The 21,677-nt window shown below is 47.3% G+C and overlaps 1 protein-coding gene across 1 annotated transcript in view; it reads left to right on the top strand.

Annotated features, from left to right (window-relative positions):
- LOC121568790 (rho GTPase-activating protein 17) overlaps positions 1–21,677 on the top strand; it is an 82,968-nt gene that overhangs the window by 30,787 nt on the left and 30,504 nt on the right. The window contains 1 exon segment of the mRNA XM_041879216.2: positions 8,757–8,861. Within this exon segment, the coding sequence (XP_041735150.2) occupies positions 8,757–8,861 (105 nt within the window).

Below are 21,677 nucleotides of genomic sequence, written 5' to 3' on the forward strand. Positions count from 1 at the left end.
GCTTCTCCAAGCTCTGATGCTGCTGATGGTCATTAGTAGCCTACCAAACTTGCTAACTGCCTGGTACTCAGTACTCTATTGTCACCTAATCAATCTGACATCAATGCAAATGTAATCGAAAATCTGATCAAACACTTCATGAGAGGCCATGAGCTCATGTTGCGCAACATTTCTATAAGCTATGCAATTGCGGGAGAAAACAGAGTGATGGCCTCTATTAAAAAGAGGAGGATCCGATCAGCTTTCTATAGGCTAGGCCTACTCTATTTATTTCACAACTTTCCTAATATTAAGCAAATATTAAGCACATTGCTTATCTTTACAACAGGAGTATAGCCTACCTGGCTGGCATGAAAATGGACCACAGGAAAAGCGTCCTCCATTCGCTATTTAAGTGTAGAGATGACGTATTTTTTCCCCTGCCCCTGTTTCGAGACAGGTGCATGATAATGGTCCATTCTAAATCAAAACAAATTTCACACATATATTATTTAGTATATGTAAAGACAAGATTAAATCAAGAATAGTCTAATGGGTGACAATATTAGCCTATCACTTGTGAATTATATATTATCCCTTGTGAATGATGCCCAGCATGAGGCAAGAAACAATGCCTTTTTTGTGTGACTTTTTCTAATCATAGTCGCACACCTCATGTAGCCTAGCCCATAGGCATAAATGTTTTGATAAGGTTTGTATCACAACTAAAGTGGCCAAATAACTTCTTAAAATGAAGCACATTAATCTGCTTTACAACTGGTGTAGAGCCTAACTGGTATGCAGCGTGTGAGTTTCAATTTTGAGGAAGATAATCTTCACCATAAAAATGCACCTTTATAATAAAAGCATTACATGAATAATCGCATTTGTGGTCACTTTTGATAATGCTGTTTTCCCGCTAATGGAACATTCGTGCTTAAAGCCTACTGCCATGTGCAAATAGCTGCGCTTATAATGTGAAGAAATAGCCGAATAGTTTATCAACATTGTAACTAAACGTTCTGATCTGTTGCGTCAGCCACATTACGTAAAAACGTTTTTTTGATGCTAGTGGTTGTACTAATTTGGGATCTATCGCATCCCACAATTGTCCCAGAACTATGTTTGGAATATTTATTTCTCGCACAGAATAGAATAGGTAAACTGTTGTACTATGGGGGATAGTAGATTGACATAGGCTAGTGCTTTTGCTGTTCGTTAGGGCTACTCATCTTGTTGGCTGACGAAAAGTAAATGTGGACAGTTGTTCCAATATCTTCAATATCCCTTCGGAATTGGATAAGGACGCGCGCAGTTGCGTCCCCGATGTGTCGGTCTTCACTTGTAGCGAACCGATCACGTGATGGAGAGCCGTGTGAGTGAGATGAGAGGTGCTTCGGAGCAGGCAGCACTCAGGGAGAAGGGCTGCAAAAGGCATGGATTTTTTTAGGGTGCATTATGGCCACACAAAGGGGATGCCGCCGAGAAATTCGAGGCATTATCAAGTGCATGTCAAATTGTGAATGAGAGACTGATGAAGTGTGTTCAGCCTGCGCAAAAAACAAAGCAGAGCTCATGCCTTTCAAGCAACTTTTTTCAAATCATCATTAGAGTTGCATCATGCAGCCTTACAATGTATTAAAAATCTAAACATATAGCCCAACGTTTGTAGAACAATTAAAGTTACATTAAAACTCTAAATAAAGCATATAGGAGTACCTATTTCTTTGTTAACCACTCAACACAGAATAGCCGCATGTGAGCACTCCCTCAAATCGTTTGGAGAAAATATCCTTTCTATTTTATTCAGCTTTGTTTCATACTATAAAATAATATAAAATAATGCCACGGAATTCTAAGCAAATCTTGTCTGCTAAATGAACTAGTGTAGGTCACAGCCATATGGCATAGCCAGATCAGGACCTAACATAAGGACAACTCAGAGTATTTTATTCTGCTCTTCTGAAATAGACTATATTTTCTTCATATCATGTTTTAAAATGTAGATGTTCCAAAGGTCCGCATCAGTGGCTTGTAGGCTATGTGTGGAAGCCAGGAGATGCATAAATGTGTTTATGTTAATTACCGGTCAATTACCATGAGGCCAACAGTTATTTGCTGGACAATCACCGGCTGACGAAATTTCGTGACCGCCACAGCCCTAGTGTGGACCCCATATCCATATCTCCATTCTTCCCATCAACAAGACCATAATTGGATCACCTCCCCTTTTTAGTGTGCTGTGGGTGTGATAGTGTGCTAGTGAATGTGCTAGTGTGCTATTGAAGGTGATAGTGTGCTAGTGAAGGTACTAATGTGCTAGTGAAGGGGCTAGTGTGCTAGTGAAGGGGATAGTGTGCTAGTGAAGGGGATAGTGTGCTACTGAAGGTGATAGTGTGCTACTGAAGGTGATAGTGTGCTAGTGAAGGTGATAGTGTGCTACTGAAGGTGATAGTGTGCTAGTGAAGGGGATAGTGTGCTATTGAAGGTGATAGTGTGCTAGTGAAGGGGATAGTGTGCTAGTGAAGTTGATAGTGTGCTATTGAAGGTGATAGGGTGCTAGTGAAGGGGTTATTGTGCTAGTGAAGGTGATAGTGTGCTATTGAAGGTGATAGTGTGCTAGTGAAGGGGTGGGTGTGCTAGTGAAGGTGATAGTGTGCTACTGAAGGGGATAGAGTGCTAGTGAAGGGGATAGTGTGCTACTGAAGGTGATAGTGTGCTAGTGAAGGTGATAGTGTGCTAGTGAAGGTGATGGTGTGCTACTAAAGGTGATAGTGTGCTAGTGAAGGGGATAGTGTGCTATTGAAGGTGATAGTGTGCTAGTGAAGGGGATAGTGTGCTAGTGAAGTTGATAGTGTGCTATTGAAGGTGATAGGGTGCTAGTGAAGGGGTTATTGTGCTAGTGAAGGTGATAGTGTGCTATTGAAGGTGATAGTGTGCTATTGAAAGGGATAGTGTGCTAGTGAAGGGGATAGTGTGCTAGTGAAGGGGATAGTGTGCTAGTGAAGGTGATAGTGTGCTACTGAAGGTGATAGTGTGCTAGTGAAGGTGATCAAATCAAATCAAATCAAATTTTATTGGTCACATGCGCCGAATACAACAGGTGCAGACATCACAGTGAAATGCTTACTTACAGCCCTTAACCAACAGTGCATTTATTTTTAACAAAAAAGTAAAAATAAAACAACAACAAAAAAAGTGTTGAGAAAAAAAAGGGCAGAAGTAAAATGAAATAACAGTAGGGAGGCTATATATACAGGGGGGTACCGTTGCAGAGTCAATGTGCGGGGGCACCGGCTAGTTGAGGTAATATGTACATGTGGGTAGAGTTAAAGTGACTATGCATAAACAATTAACAGAGTAGCAGCAGCGTAAAAAGGATGGGGTGGGGGGGCAGTGCAAATAGTCTGGGTAGCCATGATTAGCTGTTCAGGAGTCTTATGGCTTGGGGGTAGAAGCTGTTGAGAAGTCTTTTGGACCTAGACTTGGCACTCCCGGTACCGCTTGCCGTGCGGTAGCAGAGAGAACAGTCTATGACTAGGGTGGCTGGAGTCTTTTACAATTTTGAGGGCCTTCCTCTGACACCGCCTGGTATAGAGGTCCTGGATGGCAGGAAGCTTGGCCCCAGTGATGTACTGGGCGTACGCACTACCCTCTGTAGTGCCTTGCGGTCGGAGGCCAAGCAATTGCCATACCAGGCGGTGATGCAACCAGTCAGGATGCTCTCGATGGTGCAGCTGTAGAATTTTTTGAGGATCTGAGGACCCATGCCAAATCTTTTCAGTCTCCTGAGGGGGAATAGGCTTTGTCGTGCCCTCTTCACGACTGTCTTGGTGTGTTTGGACCATGATAGTTCGTTGGTGATGTGGACACCAAGGAACTTGAAGCTCTCAACCTGTTCCACTACAGCCCGTCGATGAGAATGGGGGCGTGCTCAGTCCTCTTTTTTTTCCTGTAGTCCACAATCATCTCCTTTGTCTTGGTCACGTTGAGGGAGAGGTTGTTGTCCTGGCACCACACGGCCAGGTCTCTGACCTCCTCCCTATAGGCTGTCTCATCGTTGTCGGTGATCAGGCCTACCACTGTTGTGTCGTCGGCAAACTTAATGATGGTGTTGAGTCGTGCCTGGCCATGCAGTCATGGGTGAACAGAGAGTACAGGAGGGGACTGAGCACGCACCCCTGAGGGGCCCCCGTGTTGAGGATCAGTGTGGCAGATGTGTTGTTACCTACCCTTACCACCTGGGGCGGCCCGTCAGGAAGTCCAGGATCCAGTTGCAGAGGGAGGTGTTTAGTCCCAGGATCCTTAGCTTAGTGATGAGCTTAGAGGGCACTATGGTGTTGAATGCTGAGCTGTAGTCAATGAATAGCATTCTCACGTAGGTGTTCCTCTTGTCCAGGTGGGAAAGGGCAGTGTGGAGTGCAGCAGAGATTGCATCATCTGTGGATCTGTTGGGGCGGTATGCAAATTGGAGTGGGTCTAGGGTTTCTGGGATAATGCTGTTGATGTGAGCCATGACCAGCCTTTCAAGCACTTCATGGCTACAGACGTCAGTGCTACGGGTCAGTAGTCATTTAGGCAGGTTATCGTAGAGTCCTTGGGCACGGGGACTATGGTGGTCTGCTTGAAACATGTTGGTATTACAGACTCAGTCAGGGACATGTTAAAAATGTCAGTGAAGACACTTGCCAGTTGGTCAGCACATGCTCGGAGTACACGTCCTGGTAATCCGTCTGGCCTTGTGAATGTTGACCTGCTTAAAAGTCTTACTCACATCGGCTACGGAGAGCGTGATCACATAGTCATCCGGAACAGCTGGTGCTCTCATGCATGCTTCAGTGTTGCTTGCCTCGAAGCGAGCATAGAAGTGGTTTAGCTCGTCTGGTAGGCTTGTGTCACTGGGCAGCTCACGGCTGTGCTTCCCTTTGTAGTCTGTAATAGTTTTCAAGCCCTGCCACATCCGACGAGCATCAGAGCCAGTGTAGTACGATTCAATCTTAGTCCTGTATTGACTCTTTTGCCTGTTTGATGGTTCGTCGGAGGGCATAGCGGATTTCTTATAGCGTCCGGGTTAGAGTCCCGTTCCTTGAAAGCGGCAGCTCTACCCTTTAGCTCAGTGCGGATGTTTCCTGTAATCCATGGCTTCTGGTTGGGGTATGTACGTACGGTCACTGTGGGGACGACATCATCGATGCACTTATTGATGAAGCCAGTGACTGATGTGGTGTACTCCTGTGGTGTACTCCACCCATGATAGTGTGCTACTGAAGGGGATAGAGTGCTAGTGAAGGGGATAGTGTGCTACTGAAGGTGATAGTGTGCTAGTGAAGGTGATGGTGTGCTACTGAAGGTGATAGTGTGCTATTGAAAGGGATAGTGTGCTAGTGAAGGGGATAGTGTGCTAGTGAAGGGGATAGTGTGCTAGTGAAGGTGATAGTGTGCTACTGAAGGTGATAGTGTGCTAGTGAAGGGGAATTGTGCTAGTGAAGGGGCTAGTGTGCTAGTGAAGGGGCTAGTGTGCTAGTGAAGGGGCTAGTGTGCTAGTGAAGGGGCTAGTGTGCTAGTGAAGGGGCTAGTGTGCTAGTGAAGTGGATAGTGTGCTAGTGAAGGGGATAGTGTGCTAGTGAAGGGGATAGTGTGCTAGTGAAGGGGATAGTGTGCTAGTGAAGGGGATAGTGTGCTACTGAAGGTGATAGTGTGCTACTGAAGGTGATAGTGTGCTAGTGAAGGGGCTAATGTGCTAGTGAAGGGGCTAGTGTGCTAGTGAAGGGGCTAGTGTGCTAGTGAAGGGGCTAGTGTGCTAGTGAAGGGGCTAGTGTGCTAGTGAAGGGGCTAGTGTGCTAGTGAAGGGGCTAGTGTGATATTGAAGGAGATAGTGTGATATTGAAGGTGATAGTGTGCTATTGAAGGGGCTAGTGTGATATTGAAGGTGATAGTGTGCTAGTGAAGGGCTTAGTGTGCTAGTGAAGGTGAAGTGTGCTAGTGAAGGGGTGGGTGTGCTATTGAAGGTGATAGTGTGCTATTGAAGGTGATAGTGTGCTAGTGAAGGGCTTAGTGTGCTAGTTAAGGGGATAGTGTGATATTGAAGGGGATAGTGTGCTAGTGAAGGTGATAGTGTGCTAGTGAAGGGGTGGGTGTGCTATTGAAGGTGATAGTGTGCTATTGAAGGTGATAGTGTGCTAGTGAAGGGCTTAGTGTGATATTGAAGGTGATAGTGTGATATTGAAGGGGATAGTGTGCTGGTGAAGGGGATAGTGTGCTAGTGAAGGTGATAGTGTGATATTGAAGGTGATAGTGTGCTATTGAAATAATACATCAATCTTCTGCTTTGCATTGATAGGGTCCTGGTACTAACTGTTCACTGATCATAACTCCCATAGAGAGCAATATATCCCTTCTCAAATTCCCATAGATTCATCTGTTCTTCAAACCCATATCTCTCTAACCTGACTTGCATAAATATTAAGATAATATAATGTAGCCTAGCTCTGCTCCCTGCAGAGAGGACTATATGTATCAATCCTGCTGGTTCTCCCTCAACAGCCCTCTATCTGTCTGTCAGAGCTGACAGTTAAGACACATCATGTAGGGCTGTGAATAACCGTGACCAGATGGTAACCAGGAGGAGCCAGTCAATCAAACCAGCTTCTTCCACTCAATCATTTCACATAACTAGGTCCATTTCTGTTTCATTCAAATAGATACAGTGGGGGGGAAAAGTATTTAGTCAGCCACCAATTGTGCAAGTTCTCCCACTTAAAAAGATGAGAGAGGCCTGTAATTTTCATCATAGGTACACGTCAACTATGACAGACAAAATGAGAAAAAAAAATCACATTGTAGGATTTTTTATGAATTTATTTGCAAATTATGGTGGAAAATGAGTATTTGGTCAATAACAAAAGTTTCTCAATACTTTGTTATATACCCTTTGTTGGCAATGACACAGGTCAAACGTTTTCTGTAAGTCTTCACAAGGTTTTCACACACTGTTGCTGGTATTTTTGGCCCATTCCTCCATGCAGATCTCCTCTAGAGCAGTGATGTTTTGGGGCTGTCGCTGGACAACACAGACTTTCAACTCCCCACCAAAGATTTTCTATGGGTTGAGATCTGGAGACTGGCTAGGCCACTCCAGGACCTTGAAATGCTTCTTCGAAGACACTCCTTCGTTGCCAGGCGGTGTGTTTGGGATCATTGTCATGCTGAAAGACCCAGCCACGTTTCATCTTCAATGCCCTTGCTGATGGAAGGAGGTTTCACTCAAAATCTCACGATACATGGCCCCATTCATTCTTTCCTTTACGGATCAGTCATCCTGGTCCCTTTGCAGAAAAAACAGCCCCAAAGAATGATGTTTCCCACCCCCATGCTTCACAGTAGGTATGGTGTTCTTTGGATGCAACTCAGCATTCTTTGTCCTCCAAACACGACGAGTTGAGTTTTTTACCAAAAAGTTATATTTTGGTTTCATCTGACCATATGACATTCTCCCAATCCTCTTCTGGATCATCCAAATGCAAACTTCAGACGGGCCTGGACATGTACTGGCTTAACGGGGACACATCTCGCACTGCAGGATTTGAGTCCCTGGCGGGTAGTGTGTTACTGATGGTAGGCTTTGTTACTTTGGTCCCAGCTCTCTGCAGGTCATTCACTAGGTCCCCCGTGTGGTTCTGGGATTTTTGCTCACCGTTCTTGTGATCATTTGACCACGGGGTGAGATCTTGCGTGGAGCCCCAGATCGAGAGAGATTATCAGTGGTCTTGTATGTCTTCCATTTCCTAATAATTGCTCCCACAGTTGATTTCTTCAAACCAAGCTGCTTACCTATTGCGAGATTCAGTCTTCCCAGCCTGGTGCAGGTCTACAATTTTTTTTCTGGTGTCCTTTGACAGCTCTTTGGTCTTGGCCATAGTGGAGTTTGGAGTGTGACTGTTTGAGGTTGTGGACAGGTGTCTTTTATACTGATAACAAGTTCAAACAGGTGCCATTAATACAGGTAACGAGTGGAGGACAGAGGAGCCTCTTAAAGAAGAAGTTACAGGTCTGTGAGAGCCAGAAATCTTGCTTGTTTGTAGGTGACCAAATACTTATTTTCCACCATAATTTGCAAATAAATTCATAAAAAATCCTACAATGTGATTTTCTGGATTTTTCTCTCTCAATTTGTCTGTCATAGTTGACGTGTACCTATGATGAAAATTACAGGCCTCTCTCATCTTTTTAAGTGGGAGAACATGCACAATTGGTGGCTGACTAAATACTTTTCCCCCCCACTGTATCTATTTGAATGAAACAGAAATGCAAAAACATTGGTACAACAACCGTATTGATCAGGGGTGTCAGGAGGGTAGCTCTCCAGGAATAGGGTTGGAGTTAAAACCTACAGGAGGGTAACTTTTCAGGAACAGGTTTGGAGTTAAAATCTACAGGAGGGTGGCTCTCCAGGAACAGGGTTGGAGATAAAACCTACAGGAGGGTAGCTCTCCAGGAATAGGGTTAGAGTTAAAACCTACAGGAAGGTAGCTTTTCAGGAACAGGTTTGGAGTTAAAATATACAGGAGGGTAACTCTCCAGGAACAGGGTTGGAGTTAAAACCTACAGGAGGGTAGCTCTCCAGGAACAGGGTTGGAGAGCACTGATATAGAGAAAGACTATATTGCGGTACCATTCTATTATGTGTTTTGTGATGGAGTGTGAGTGTATTTTTACTTATGTTCATTTGTGTTTCTTCTGACCTGCCCACCATCATGAGTGTGTATGTGTGATTGCAGATTGAGAGGCGCATGGAGCTGGTCCGTCTGGTGTCCCACAACGCACACAAGAGACTTGTCACCTGTCTACAGGGTCACATCGGAACAGACGCAGAAAAGAGACATGTAAAGACAATCTCCTTCTCTACCTCCTCCTCATCCTCTTTTATCACTCCTACTCACCCTCACCTCTTCTATCACTCCTTCTCACCCTCTCCTCTTCTATCACTCCTACTCACCCTCTCCTCTTCTATCACTCCTACTCACCCTCTCCTCTTCTATCTCACCTTCTCACCCTCTCCTCTTCTATCACTCCTACTCACCCTCTCCTTTTTATCACTCCTACTCACCCTCTCCTCTTCTATCACTCCTTCTCACCCTCTCCTCTTCTATCTCTCCTTCTCACCCTCTCCTCTTCTATCACTCCTTCTCTACCTCTCCTCTTCTATCTATCCTTCTCACCCTCTCCTCTTCTATCACTCCTACTCACCCTCTACTCTTCTATCACTCCTACTCACCCTCTCCTCTTCTATCACTCCTACTCACCCTCTCCTCTTCTATCACTCCTACTCACCCTCTCCTCTTCTATCACTCCTACTCACCCTGTCCTCTTCTATCTCTCCTTCTCACCCTCTCCTCTTCTATCACTCCTTCTCTACCTCTCCTCTTCTATCACTCCTACTCACCCTCTCCTCTTCTATCTCTCCTTCTCACCCTCTCCTCTTCTATCACTCCTACTCACCCTCTCCTCTTCTATCACTCCTACTCACCCTCTCCTCTTCTATCACTCCTACTCACCCTGTTCTATCACTCCTACTCATCCTGTTCTATCACTCATACTCAACCTCTCCTCTTCTATCACTCTACTCACCCTCTCCTCTTCTATCTCTCCTTCTCTCCCTCTCTCTCTTCTATCTCTCCTTCTCACCCTCTCCTCTTCTATCACTCCTACTCACCCTCTCTCTTCTATCACTCCTACTCACCCTCTCCTCTTCTATCATCTCTACTCACCCTCTCCTTTTCTCTATCACTCCTACTCACCCTGTCCTCTTCTGTCTCTCCTTCTCACCCTCTCCTCTTCTATCACTCCTACTCACCTCTCTCCTCTTCTATCTCTCCTTCTCACCCTCTCCTCTTCTATACTCCTACTCACCCTCTCCTCTTCCTATCACTCCTACTCACCCTCTCTCTTATATCACTCCTACTCACCCTCTTCTATCACTCCTACTCACCCTCTCTCTTCTATCTCTCCTTCTCACCCTCTCCTCTTCTATCACTCCTCCTCACCCTCTCCTTTTTTATCACTCCTACTCACCCTCCCCCCTCTTCTATCCTCCTTCTCACCCTCTCCTCTTCTATCACTCCTTCTCTACCTCTCCTCTTATATCTCTCCTTCTCACCCTCTCATATTCTATCTCTCCTTCTTTACCTCTCCTCTTCTATCTCTCATTCTCACCCTCTCCTCTTCTATCACTCCTACTCACCCTCTCCTCTTCTATCACTCCTACTCACCCTGTTCTATCACTCCTACTCACCCTCTCCTCTTCTATCACTCCTACTCACCCTCTCCTCTTCTATCACTCCTACTCACCCTCTCCTCTTCTATCTCTCCTTCTCAGCCTCTCCTCTTCTATCACTCCTTCTTTACCTCTCCTCTTCTATCTCTCATTCTCACCCTCTCCTCTTCTATCACTCCTACTCACCCTCTCCTCTTCTATCACTCCTACTCACCCTCTCCTCTTCTATCACTCCTACTCACCCTGTTCTATCACTCCTACTCACCCTCTCCTCTTCTATCACTCCTACTCACCCTCTCCTCTTCTATCACTCCTACTCACCCTCTCCTCTTCTATCTCTCCTTCTCACCCTCTCCTCTTCTATCTCTCCTTCTCACCCTCTCCTCTTCTATCACTCCTACTCACCCTCTCCTCTTCTATCACTCCTACTCACCCTCTCCTCTTCTATCTCTCCTTCTCACCCTCTCCTCTTCTATCTCTCCTTCTCACCCTCTCCTCTTCTATCACTCCTACTCACCCTCTCCTCTTCTATCACTCCTACTCACCCTCTCCTCTTATATCACTCCTACTCACCCTCTTCTATCACTCCTACTCACCCTCTCCTCTTCTATCTCTCCTTCCCACCCTCTCCTCTTCTATCACTCCTACTCACCCTCTCCTTTTTTATCACTCCTACTCACCCTCCCCTCTTCTATCACTCCTTCTCACCCTCTCCTCTTCTATCACTCCTTCTCTACCTCTCCTCTTCTATCACTATTACTCACCCTCTCCTCTTCTATCACTCCTACTCACCCTCTTCTATCACTCCTACTCACCCTCCCCTCTTCTATCTCTCCTTCTCACCCTCTCCTCTTCTATCACTCCTACTCACCCTCTCCTCTTCTATCACTCCTTCTCACCCTCTCCTCTTCTATCACTCCTTCTCTACCTCTCCTCTCCTATCTCTCCTTCTCACCCTCTCCTATTCTATCTCTCCTTCTCACCCTCTCCTCTTCTATAACTCCTACTCACCCTCTCCTCTTCTATCACTCCTACTCACCCTCTCCTCTTCTATCTCTCCTTCTCACCCTCTCCTCTTCTATCACTCCTTCTCTACCTCTCCTCTTCTATCTCTCCTTCTCACCCTCTCCTCTTCTATCACTCCTACTCACCCTCTCCTCTTCTATCACTCCTACTCTCCCTCTCCTCTTCTATCACTCCTACTCACCCTGTTCTATCACTCCGACTCACCCTCTCCTCTTCTATCACTCCTACTCACCCTCTCCTCTTCTATCACTCCTACTCACCTCTCCTCTTCTATCTCTCCTTCATACCCTCTCCTCTTCTATCTCTCCTTCTCACCCTCTCCTCTTCTATCTCTCCTTCTCACCCTCTCCTCTTCTATCACTCCTACTCACCCTCTCCTCTTCTATCACTCCTACTCACCCTCTACTCTTCTATCTCTCATTCTCACCCTCTCCTCTACTATCACTCCTACTCACCCTCTCCTCTTCTATCTCTCCTTCTCACCCTCTCCTCTTCTATCACTCCTACTCACCCTCTCTCTTCTATCACTCCTACTCACCTCTCCTCTTCTATCACTCCCTACTCACCCTCTCCTCTTCTATCCTCCTACTCACCCTCTCCTCTTCCTATCTCTCCTTCTCTCCCTCTCTCTTCTATCACTCCTTCTCTACCTCTCCTCTTCTATCTCTCCTTCTCACCCTCTCCTCTTCTATCTCTCCTTCTCACCCTCTCCTCTTCTATCACTCCTACTCACCCTCTCCTCTTCTATCACTCCTACTCACCCTCTCCTCTTCTATCACTCCTACTCACCCTGTTCTATCACTCCTACTCACCCTGTTCTATCACTCCTACTCAACCTCTCCTCTTCTATCACTCCTACTCACCCTCTCCTCTTCTATCTCTCCTTCTCACCCTCTCCTCTTCTATCTCTCCTTCTCACCCTCTCCTCTTCTATCCTCCTTCTCACCCTCTCCTCTTCTATCACTCCCTACTCACCCTCTCCTCTTCTATCACTCCTACTCACCCTCTCCTCTTCTATCACTCCTACTCACCCTGTCCTCTTCTATCTCTCCTTCTCACCCTCTCCTCTTCTATCACTCCTACTCACCCTCTCCTCTTCTATCTCTCCTTCTCACCCTCTCCTCTTCTATCACTCCTACTCACCCTCTCCTCTTCTATCACTCCTACTCACCCTCTCCTCTTATATCACTCCTACTCACCCTCTTCTATCACTCCTACTCACCCTCTCCTCTTCTATCTCTCCTTCTCACCCTCTCCTCTTCTATCACTCCTACTCACCCTCTCCTTTTTTATCACTCCTACTCACCCTCCCCTCTTCTATCACTCCTTCTCACCCTCTCCTCTTCTATCACTCCTTCTCTACCTCTCCTCTTATATCTCTCCTTCTCACCCTCTCATATTCTATCTCTCCTTCTTTACCTCTCCTCTTCTATCTCTCATTCTCACCTCTCCTCTTCTATCTCCTCTCTCCTCTCCTCTTCTATCACTCCTTCTCACCCTCTCCTCTTCTATCCTCCTACTCACCCCTGTTCTATCACTCCCCTACTCACCCTCTCCTCTTCCCACCTCTCACCCTCTTCTATCACTCCTACTCACCCTCTCCTCTTCTATCACTCCTACTCACCTCTCCTCTTCTATCTCTCCCTCTCACCCTCTCCTCTTCTCTCCTCCTCTTACCCTCTCCTCTTCTATCTCTCATTCTCACCCTCTCCTCTTCTATCACTCCTACTCACCCTCTCCTCTTCTATCACTCCTACTCACCCTCTCCTCTTCTATCTCTCCCACCGTTCTATCTCCTTCTCACCCTCTCCTCTTCTATCTCTCTACTCACCCCTCTCCTCTTCTATCACTCCTACTCACCCTCTCCTCTTCTATCTCTCCATCTCACCCCCCTCATCTCCCCTCTCCTCTTCTATCACTCCCCCCCCTCATCCTCTACTCACCCTCTCCTTTCTACTCTCTTTCCCCTCTTCTCCCTCACCTCTCCTCTTCTATCCTCCTCACCCCTCTCACCCTCTCCTCTTCTATCTCTCCTTCTCACCCTCTCCTCTTCTATCACTCCTACTCACCCCCCTCTTCTATCCTCCTACTCACCCTCTCCTCTTCTATCTCTCCTTCTCACTCTCCTCTTCTATCCTCCTACCCCACCCCCTCTCTCTATCTCTCCTTCCTCACCCTCTCCTCTTCTATCACTCCTACTCACCCCTCCTCTTCTATCACTCCTACTCACCCTCTCTCTCTTATATCACTCCTACTCACTCCTCTTCTATCACTCCTACTCACCCTCTCCTCTTCTATCTTTCACCCCTCTCCTCTTCTATCCTACTCACCCTCTCCTTCTTTATCTCCTACTCACCCTCCCTCTTCTATCACTCCTCACCCTCTTCTATCCTCCTACTCAACCTCTCCTCTTCTATCACTCCTACTCACCTCTCCTCTTCTATCACTCCTTCTCACCCTCTCCTCTTCTATCACTCCTTCTCTACCTCTCCTCTTCTATCACTAGGTACTCACCCTCTCCTCTTCTATCACTCCTTCTCACCTCCACCTCTTCTATCACTCCTACTCCCCCTCCCCTCTTCTATCTCTCCTTCTCACCCCTCCTCTTCTATCACTCTACTCACCCTCTCCTCTTCTATCATCCTTACTCCACCCTCTCCTCTTCTATCATCCTTCTCTACCTCTCCTCTCCTATCCTCCTTCTCACCCTCTCTATTCTATCTCCTTCTCTCCCTCTCTCTTCTATAACTCCTACTCACCCCTCCTCTTCTATCACTCCTACTCACCTCTCCTCTTCTATCTCTCCTTCTCACCCTCTCCTCTTCTATCTCTCCTTCTCTACCTCTCCTCTTCTATCTCTCCTTCTCACCCTCTCCTCTTCTATCACTCCTACTCACCCTCTCCTCTTATATCACTCCTACTCTCCCTCTCCTCTTCTATCACTCCTACTCACCCTGTTCTATCACTCCGACTCACCCTCTCCTCTTCTATCACTCCTACTCACCCTCTCCTCTTCTATCACTCCTACTCACCTCTCCTCTTCTATCTCTCCTTCATACCCTCTCCTCTTCTATCTCTCCTTCTCACCCTCTCCTCTTCTATCTCTCCTTCTCACCCTCTCCTCTTCTATCACTCCTACTCACCCTCTCCTCTTCTATCACTCCTACTCACCCTCTACTCTTCTATCTCTCATTCTCACCCTCTCCTCTACTATCACTCCTACTCACCCTCTCCTCTTCTATCTCTCCTTCTCACCCTCTCCTCTTCTATCACTCCTACTCACCCTCTCCTCTTCTATCACTCCTACTCACCCTCTCCTCTTCTATCACTCCTACTCACCCTCTCCTCTTCTATCACTCCTACTCACCCTCTCCTCTTCTATCTCTCCTTCTCACCCTCTCCTCTTCTATCACTCCTTCTCTACCTCTCCTCTTCTATCTCTCCTTCTCACCCTCTCCTCTTCTATCTCTCCTTCTCACCCTCTCCTCTTCTACTCACTCCTACTCACCCTCTCCTCTTCTATATCACTCCTACTCACCCTCTCCTCTTCTATCACTCCTCTCACCCTGTTCTATCACTCCCTACTCACCCTGTTCTATCACTCCTACTCAACCTCTCCTCTTCTATCACTCCTACTCACCCTCTCCTCTTCTATCTCTCCTTCTCACCCTCTCCTCTTCTATCTCTCCTTCTCACCCTCTCCTCTTCTATCACTCCTACTCACCCTCTACTCTTCTATCACTCCTACTCACCCTCTCCTCTTCTATCACTCCTACTCTCCCTCTCCTCTTCTATCACTCCCTACTCTACCCTGTCCTCTTCTATCTCTCCTTCTCACCCTCTCTCTTCTATCACTCCTACTCACCCTCTCCTCTTCTACTCTCCTTCTCACCTCTCCTCTTCTATCACTCCTACTCACCCTCTCCTCTTCTATCACTCCTACTCACCCTCTCCTCTTATATCTCTCCTACTCACCCTCTTCTATCACTCCTACTCACCCCTCTCCTCTTCTATCTCTCCTTCTCTACCCTCTCCTCTTCTATCACTCCTACTCACCCTCTCCTTTTTATCACTCCTACTCACCCTCCCCTCTTCTATCTCCTTCTCACCCTCTCCTCTTCTATCACTCCTTCTCTACCTCTCCTCTTATATCTCTCCTTCTCACCCTCTCATATTCTATCTCTCCTTTCACCCTCTCCTCTTCTATAACTCCTACTCACCCTCTCCCTCTTCTATCCTCTACTCACCCTCTCCTCTTCTATCTCTCCCTCTCAGCCTCTCCTCTTCTACCACCTCTTACTCACCTCTCCTCTTCTATCTCTCCTTCTCACCCTCTCCTCTTCTATCTCTCCTACTCACCTCTCTCTTCTATCTCTCCTTCTCACCTCTCCTCTTCTATCACTCCTACTCACCTCTCTTCTATCTCCCCACTCCTACTCACCTCCTCTTCTATCACTCCTACTCACCCTCTCCTCTTCTATACTCTCCTACTCACCCCCTCTCTTCTATCACTCCTTCTCACCCTCTCCTCTTCTATCTCTCCTTCTCACCCTCTCCTCTTCATCCCCTTCTACACCTCTCCTCTCTATCCTCCTACTCACCCTCTCCTCTTCTATCACTCTCACCCTCTCCTCCTCTATCTCCTTCACCTCTCCTCTTCTATCTCTCCTTCTCACCCTCTCCTCTTCTATCACTCCTACTCACCCTCTCCTCTTCTATCACTCCCCTACTCACCCTCTCCTCTTATATCACTCCTACTCATCCTCTTCTATCACTCCTACTCACCCTCTCTCCTCTTCTATCTCTCCTTCCCACCCTCTCCTCTTCTATCACTCCTACTCACCCTCTCCTTTTTATCACTCCTACTCACCCTCCCCTCTTCTATCACTCCTTCTCCCTCTCCTCTTTCTCTTCTCTCCTTCTCTCCCTCTCCTCTTATATCTCTCCTTCTCACCCTCTCATATTCTATCTCTCCTTCTCACCCTCTCCTCTTCTATCACTCCTACTCACCCTCTCCTCTTCTATCACTCCTACTCACCCTCTCCTCTTCTATCTCTCCTTCTCACCCTCTCCTCTTCTATCACTCCTACTCACCCTCTCCTCTTCTATCTCTCCTTCTCACCCTCTCCTCTTCTATCACTCCTACTCACCCTCTCCTCTTCTATCACTCTACTCACCCTCTCCCCCTTCTATCTCTCCTTCTCACCCTCTCCTCTTCTATCACTCCTACTCTCCCTCTCCTCTTTTATCTATCCTTCTCACCCTCTCTTTCTATCTCTCCTTCTCACCCCTCTCCTCTTCTATCACTCCCTTCTCTATCCTCTCCTCTTCTATCTATCCTTCTCACCCTCTCCTCTTCTATCACTCCTACTCACCCTCTCCTCTTCTATCACTCCTACTCACCCTCTCCTCTTCTATCACTCCTACTCACCCTCTCCTCTTCTATCACTCCTTCTCACCCTCTCCTCTTCTATCACTCCTACTCACCCTCTCCTCTTCTATCACTCCTACTCACCCTCTCCTCTTCTATCACTCCTTCTCACCCTCTCCTCTTCTATCACTCCTACTCACCCTCTCATCTTCTATCACTCCTTCTCTACCTCTCCTCTTCTATCTCTCCTACTCACCCTCTCCTCTTCTATCACTCCTTCTCTACCTCTCCTCTTCTATCTCTCCTACTCACCCTCTCCTCTTCTATCACTCCTACTCACCCTCCCCTCTTCTATCACTCCTACTCACCCTCTCCTCTTCTATCACTCCTACTAACCCTCTCCTCTTCTATCACTCCTTCTCACCCTCTCCTCTTCTATCACTCCTACTCACCCTCTCATCTTCTATCACTCCTTCTCTACCTCTCCACTTCTATCTCTCCTACTCACCCTCTCCTCTTCTATCACTCCTTCTCTACCTCTCCTCTTCTATCTCTCCTACTCACCTCTCTCCTCTTCTATCACTCCTACTCCCCCTCCTCTTCTATCACTCCTACTCACCCTCTCCTCTTCTATCACTCCCTAACCCTCTCCTCTTCTATCACTCCTTTCACCCTCCTCCTCTTCTATCACTCCTCACCTCTCCTCTTCTATCACTCCTACTCACCCTCTCCTCTTCTATCACTCCTACTCACCCTCTCCTCTTCTATCTCTCCTTCTCACCCTCTCCTCTTCTATCACTCCTACTCTACCCTCTCCTCTTCTACTTCTCTCCTTCTCTACCTCTCCTCTTCTATCTCTCCTACTCACCCTCCCCTCTTCTATCTCTCCTACCCACCCTCTCCTCTTCTATCACTCCTACTCACCCTCTCCTCTTCTATCACTCCTACTCACCCTCTCCTCTTCTATCACTCCTACTCACCCTCTTCTATCACTCCTACTCACCCTCTCCTCTTCTATCACTCCTACTCACCCTCTCCTCTTCTATCACTCCTACTCACCCTCTCCTCTTCTATAACTCCTTCTCACCCTCTCCTCTTCTATCACTCCTTCTCACCCTCTCCTGTTCTATCACTCCTTCTCACCATCTCCTCTTCTATCACTCATTTTCACCCTCTCCTCTTCTATCACTATTACTCACCCTCTCCTCTTCTATCACTCCTACTCACCCTCTTCTATCACTCCTACTCACCCTCCCCTCTTCTATCTCTCCTTCTCACCCTCTCCTCTTGTATCACTCCTACTCACCCTCTCCTCTTCTATCACTCACTTCTCACCCTCTCTATTCTATCTCTCTTCTCACCTCTCCTCTTCTATAGCTCCTACTCACCCTCTCCTCTTCTATCATCTACTCACCCTCTCCTCTTCTATCTCTCCTTCTCACCCCTCTCCTCTTCTATTACTCCTTCTCTACCTCTCCTCTTCTATCTCCTCCTTCTCACCCTCTCCTCTTCTATCACTCCTACTCACCCTCTCCTCTTCTATCACTCCTACTCACCCTCTCCTCTTCTATCACTCCTACTCACCCTGTTCTATCACTCCGACTCACCCTCTCCTCTTCTATCACTCCTACTCACCCTCTCCTCTTCTATCACTCCTACTCACCTCTCCTCTTCTATCTCTCCTTCATACCCTCTCCTCTTCTATCTCTCCTTCTCACCCTCTCCTCTTCTATCTCTCCTTCTCACCTTCTCCTCTTCTATCACTCCTACTCACCCTCTCCTCTTCTACTCACTCCTACTCACCCTCTACTCTTCTATCTCTCATTCTCAACCCTTCTCCTCTTCTATCACTCCTACTCACCCTCTCCTCTTCTATCTCTCCTTCTCACCCTCTCCTCTTCTATCACTCCTACTCACCCTCTCTCCTCTTCTATCACTCCTACTCTCCTCTCCTCTTCTATCCCACTCCCTACTCACCCTCTCCTCTTCTATCACTCCTACTCACCCTCTCCTCTTCTATCTCTCCTTCTCACCCTCTCCTCTTCTATCTCTCCTTCTCACCCTCTCCTCTTCTATCACTCCTTCTCTACCTCTCCTCTTCTATCTCTCCTTCTCACCCTCTCCTCTTCTATCTCTCCTTCTCACCCTCTCCTCTTCTATCACTCCTACTCACCCTCTGCTCTTCTATCACTCCTACTTACCCTCTCCTCTTCTATCACTCCTACTCACCCTGTTCTATCACTCCTACTCACCCTGTTCTATCACTCCTACTCAACCTCTCCTCTTCTATCACTCCTACTCACCCTCTCCTCTTCTATCTCTCCTTCTCACCCTCTCTTCCTCTTCTATCTCTCCTTCTCACCCTCTCCTCTTCTATCACTCCTACTCACCCTCTCCTCTTCTATCACTCCTACTCACCCTCTCCTCTTCTATCACTCCTACTCACCCTCTCCTCTTCTATCATCTCTACTCTACCCTGTCCTCTTCTATCTCTTCCTTCTCACCCTCTCCTCTTCTATCCCTCCCTACTCACCCTCTCCTCTTCTATCTCTCCTTCTCACCCTCTCCTCTTCTATCCACTCCTACTCACCCTCTCCTCTTCTATCCACTCCTACTCACCCTCTCCTCTTATATCCTCTCTACTCACCCTCTTCTATCACTCCTACTCACCCTCTCCTCTTCTATCTCTCCCTTCTCACCTCTCTCCTCTTCTATCACTCCTACTCACCCTCTCCTGCCTTATCTCACTCCTACTCACCCTCCCCTCTTCTATCACTCCTTCTCACCCTCTCCTCTTCTATCACTCCTTACTCTACCTCTCTCTTATATCTCCTTCCTTCTCACCCTCTCATATTCTATCTCTCCTTCTCACCCTCTCCTCTTCTATAACTCCTACTCACCCTCTCCTCTTCTATCACTCCTACTCACCCTCTCCTCTTCTATCACTCCTACTCACCCTCTCCTCTTCTATCACTCCTACTCACCTCTCCTCTTCTATCTCTCCTTCATACCCTCTCCTCTTCTATCTCTCCTTCTCACCCTCTCCTCTTCTATCTCTCCTTCTCACCCTCTCCTCTTCTATCATCCCCTACTCACCCTCTCTCCTCTTCTATCACTCCTACTCACCCTCTACTCTTCTATCTCTCATTCTCACCCTCTCCTCTTCTATCACTCCTACTCACCCTCTCCTCTTCTATCTCTCCTTCTCACCCTCTCCTCTTCTATCACTCCTACTCACCCTCTCCTCTTCTATCACTCCTACTCACCCTCTCCTCTTCTATCACTCCTACTCACCCTCTCCTCTTCTATCACTCCTACTCACCCTCTCCTCTTCTATCTCTCCTTCTCCTCTCCTCTTCTATCACTCCTTCTCTACCCTCTCCTCTTCTATCTCTCCTTCTCACCCTCTCCTCTCCTCTTATCTCTCCTTCTCACCCTCTCCTCTTCTATCACTCCTACTCACCCTCTCCTCTTCTATCACTCCTACTCACCCTCTCCTCTTCTATCACTCCTACTCACCCCTGTTCTATCACTCCTACTCACCTATTCTATCACTCCTACTCACCCTCTCCTCTTCTATCTCTCCTACTCACCCCTCTCCTCTTCTATCTTCCTTCTCACCCTCTCTCTTCTATTCTCTTCACTCTCTTCTATCTCTCCTTCTCACCCCTCCTCTTCTATCCTCCTACTCTCCCTCTCCTCTTCTATCACTCCCTACTCACCCTCTCTCTCTTCTATCTCTCCTTCTCACCCTCTCCTCTTCTATCACTCCTACTCATTCCCTCTCCTCTTCTATCTCCCCCCAGCTCCTACTCACCCTCTCCTCTTCTATCCTCCTACTTCACCCTCTCCTCTTCTATCACTCCTACTCACCCTCTCCTCTTCTATCACTCCTACTCACCCCTTATCACTCTTCTATCTATTCTCTCCTTCTCCACCTCTCCTCTTCTATCTCTCCTTCTCACCCTCTCCCTCTTCTATCACTCCTACTCTCCACTCTACCTCTTCTATCACTCCTACTCTCACTCCCCCTCTTCTATCTCTCCCTTCTAACCCTCTCCTCTTCTATCCCTCTACTCACCCTCTTCTTCTATCACTCCTACTCACCCTCTCCTCTTATATCACTCCACTCTTCTATCACTCCTCCTCACCCTATCCCCTTCTATCTCTCCTTCTCACCCTCTCCTCTTCCTATCACTCCTACTCACCTCTCCTTCTATCACTCCTACTCACCCTTCCTCCTCTTCTATTCTCTCCTTCTCTCACCTCTCTCCTCTTCTATCACTCCTTCTCTACCTCTCTCTTATATCTCTCCTTCTCACCCTCTCATCTTCTATCATCTCCTTCTCACCCTCTCCTCTTCTATAACTCCTACTCACCCTCTCCTCTTCTCACCTCCCTCTATCTCACCCTCTCCTCTTCTATCATCTCCTTCTCAGCCTCTCTCCTCTTCTATCACTCCTTCTCACCTCTCCTCTTCATCTCTCCTTCTCTACCCTCTCCTCTTCTATCACTCCTTCTCTGCCCTCTCCTCTTCTATCTCTCTACTCTCCCTCTCCCTCTTCTATCACTCCTCCACCCCCCTCTACTCCTAATTCACTCCTATCCTTCTATCACTCCTTCTCTCCCTCTCCTCTTCTATCTCTCCTACTCACCCTCTCCCTCTTCCTATCTCTCCTTCTCACCCCTCTCCTCTTCTTTCACTCTACTCACCCTCTCCTCTTCTATCACTCCTACTATCCCTCTCCTCTTCTATCATCTCCTTCTCACTCCCTCTCCCTCTTCTATCACTCCTCTCACACCCTCTCCTCTTCTATCACTCCTTCTAAACCTCTCCCTTCTATCACTCCTCCTACTCCTCTCCTCATCTATCTCTCCTTCTCACCCCCTCCCTCTTCTATCCTCCTACTCACCCTCTTCTTCTATCATCTCCTCCTCACCCTCTCTCTTATATCACTCTCCCCTCTTATATCTTCATCCAACCATATCACCCTCTCCCTCTTCTATCTCTCATACTCACCCTCTCCA

Source organism: Coregonus clupeaformis, chromosome 7 (assembly GCF_020615455.1).
Source record: "Coregonus clupeaformis isolate EN_2021a chromosome 7, ASM2061545v1, whole genome shotgun sequence".
Lineage (NCBI taxonomy): Eukaryota > Metazoa > Chordata > Actinopteri > Salmoniformes > Salmonidae > Coregonus > Coregonus clupeaformis.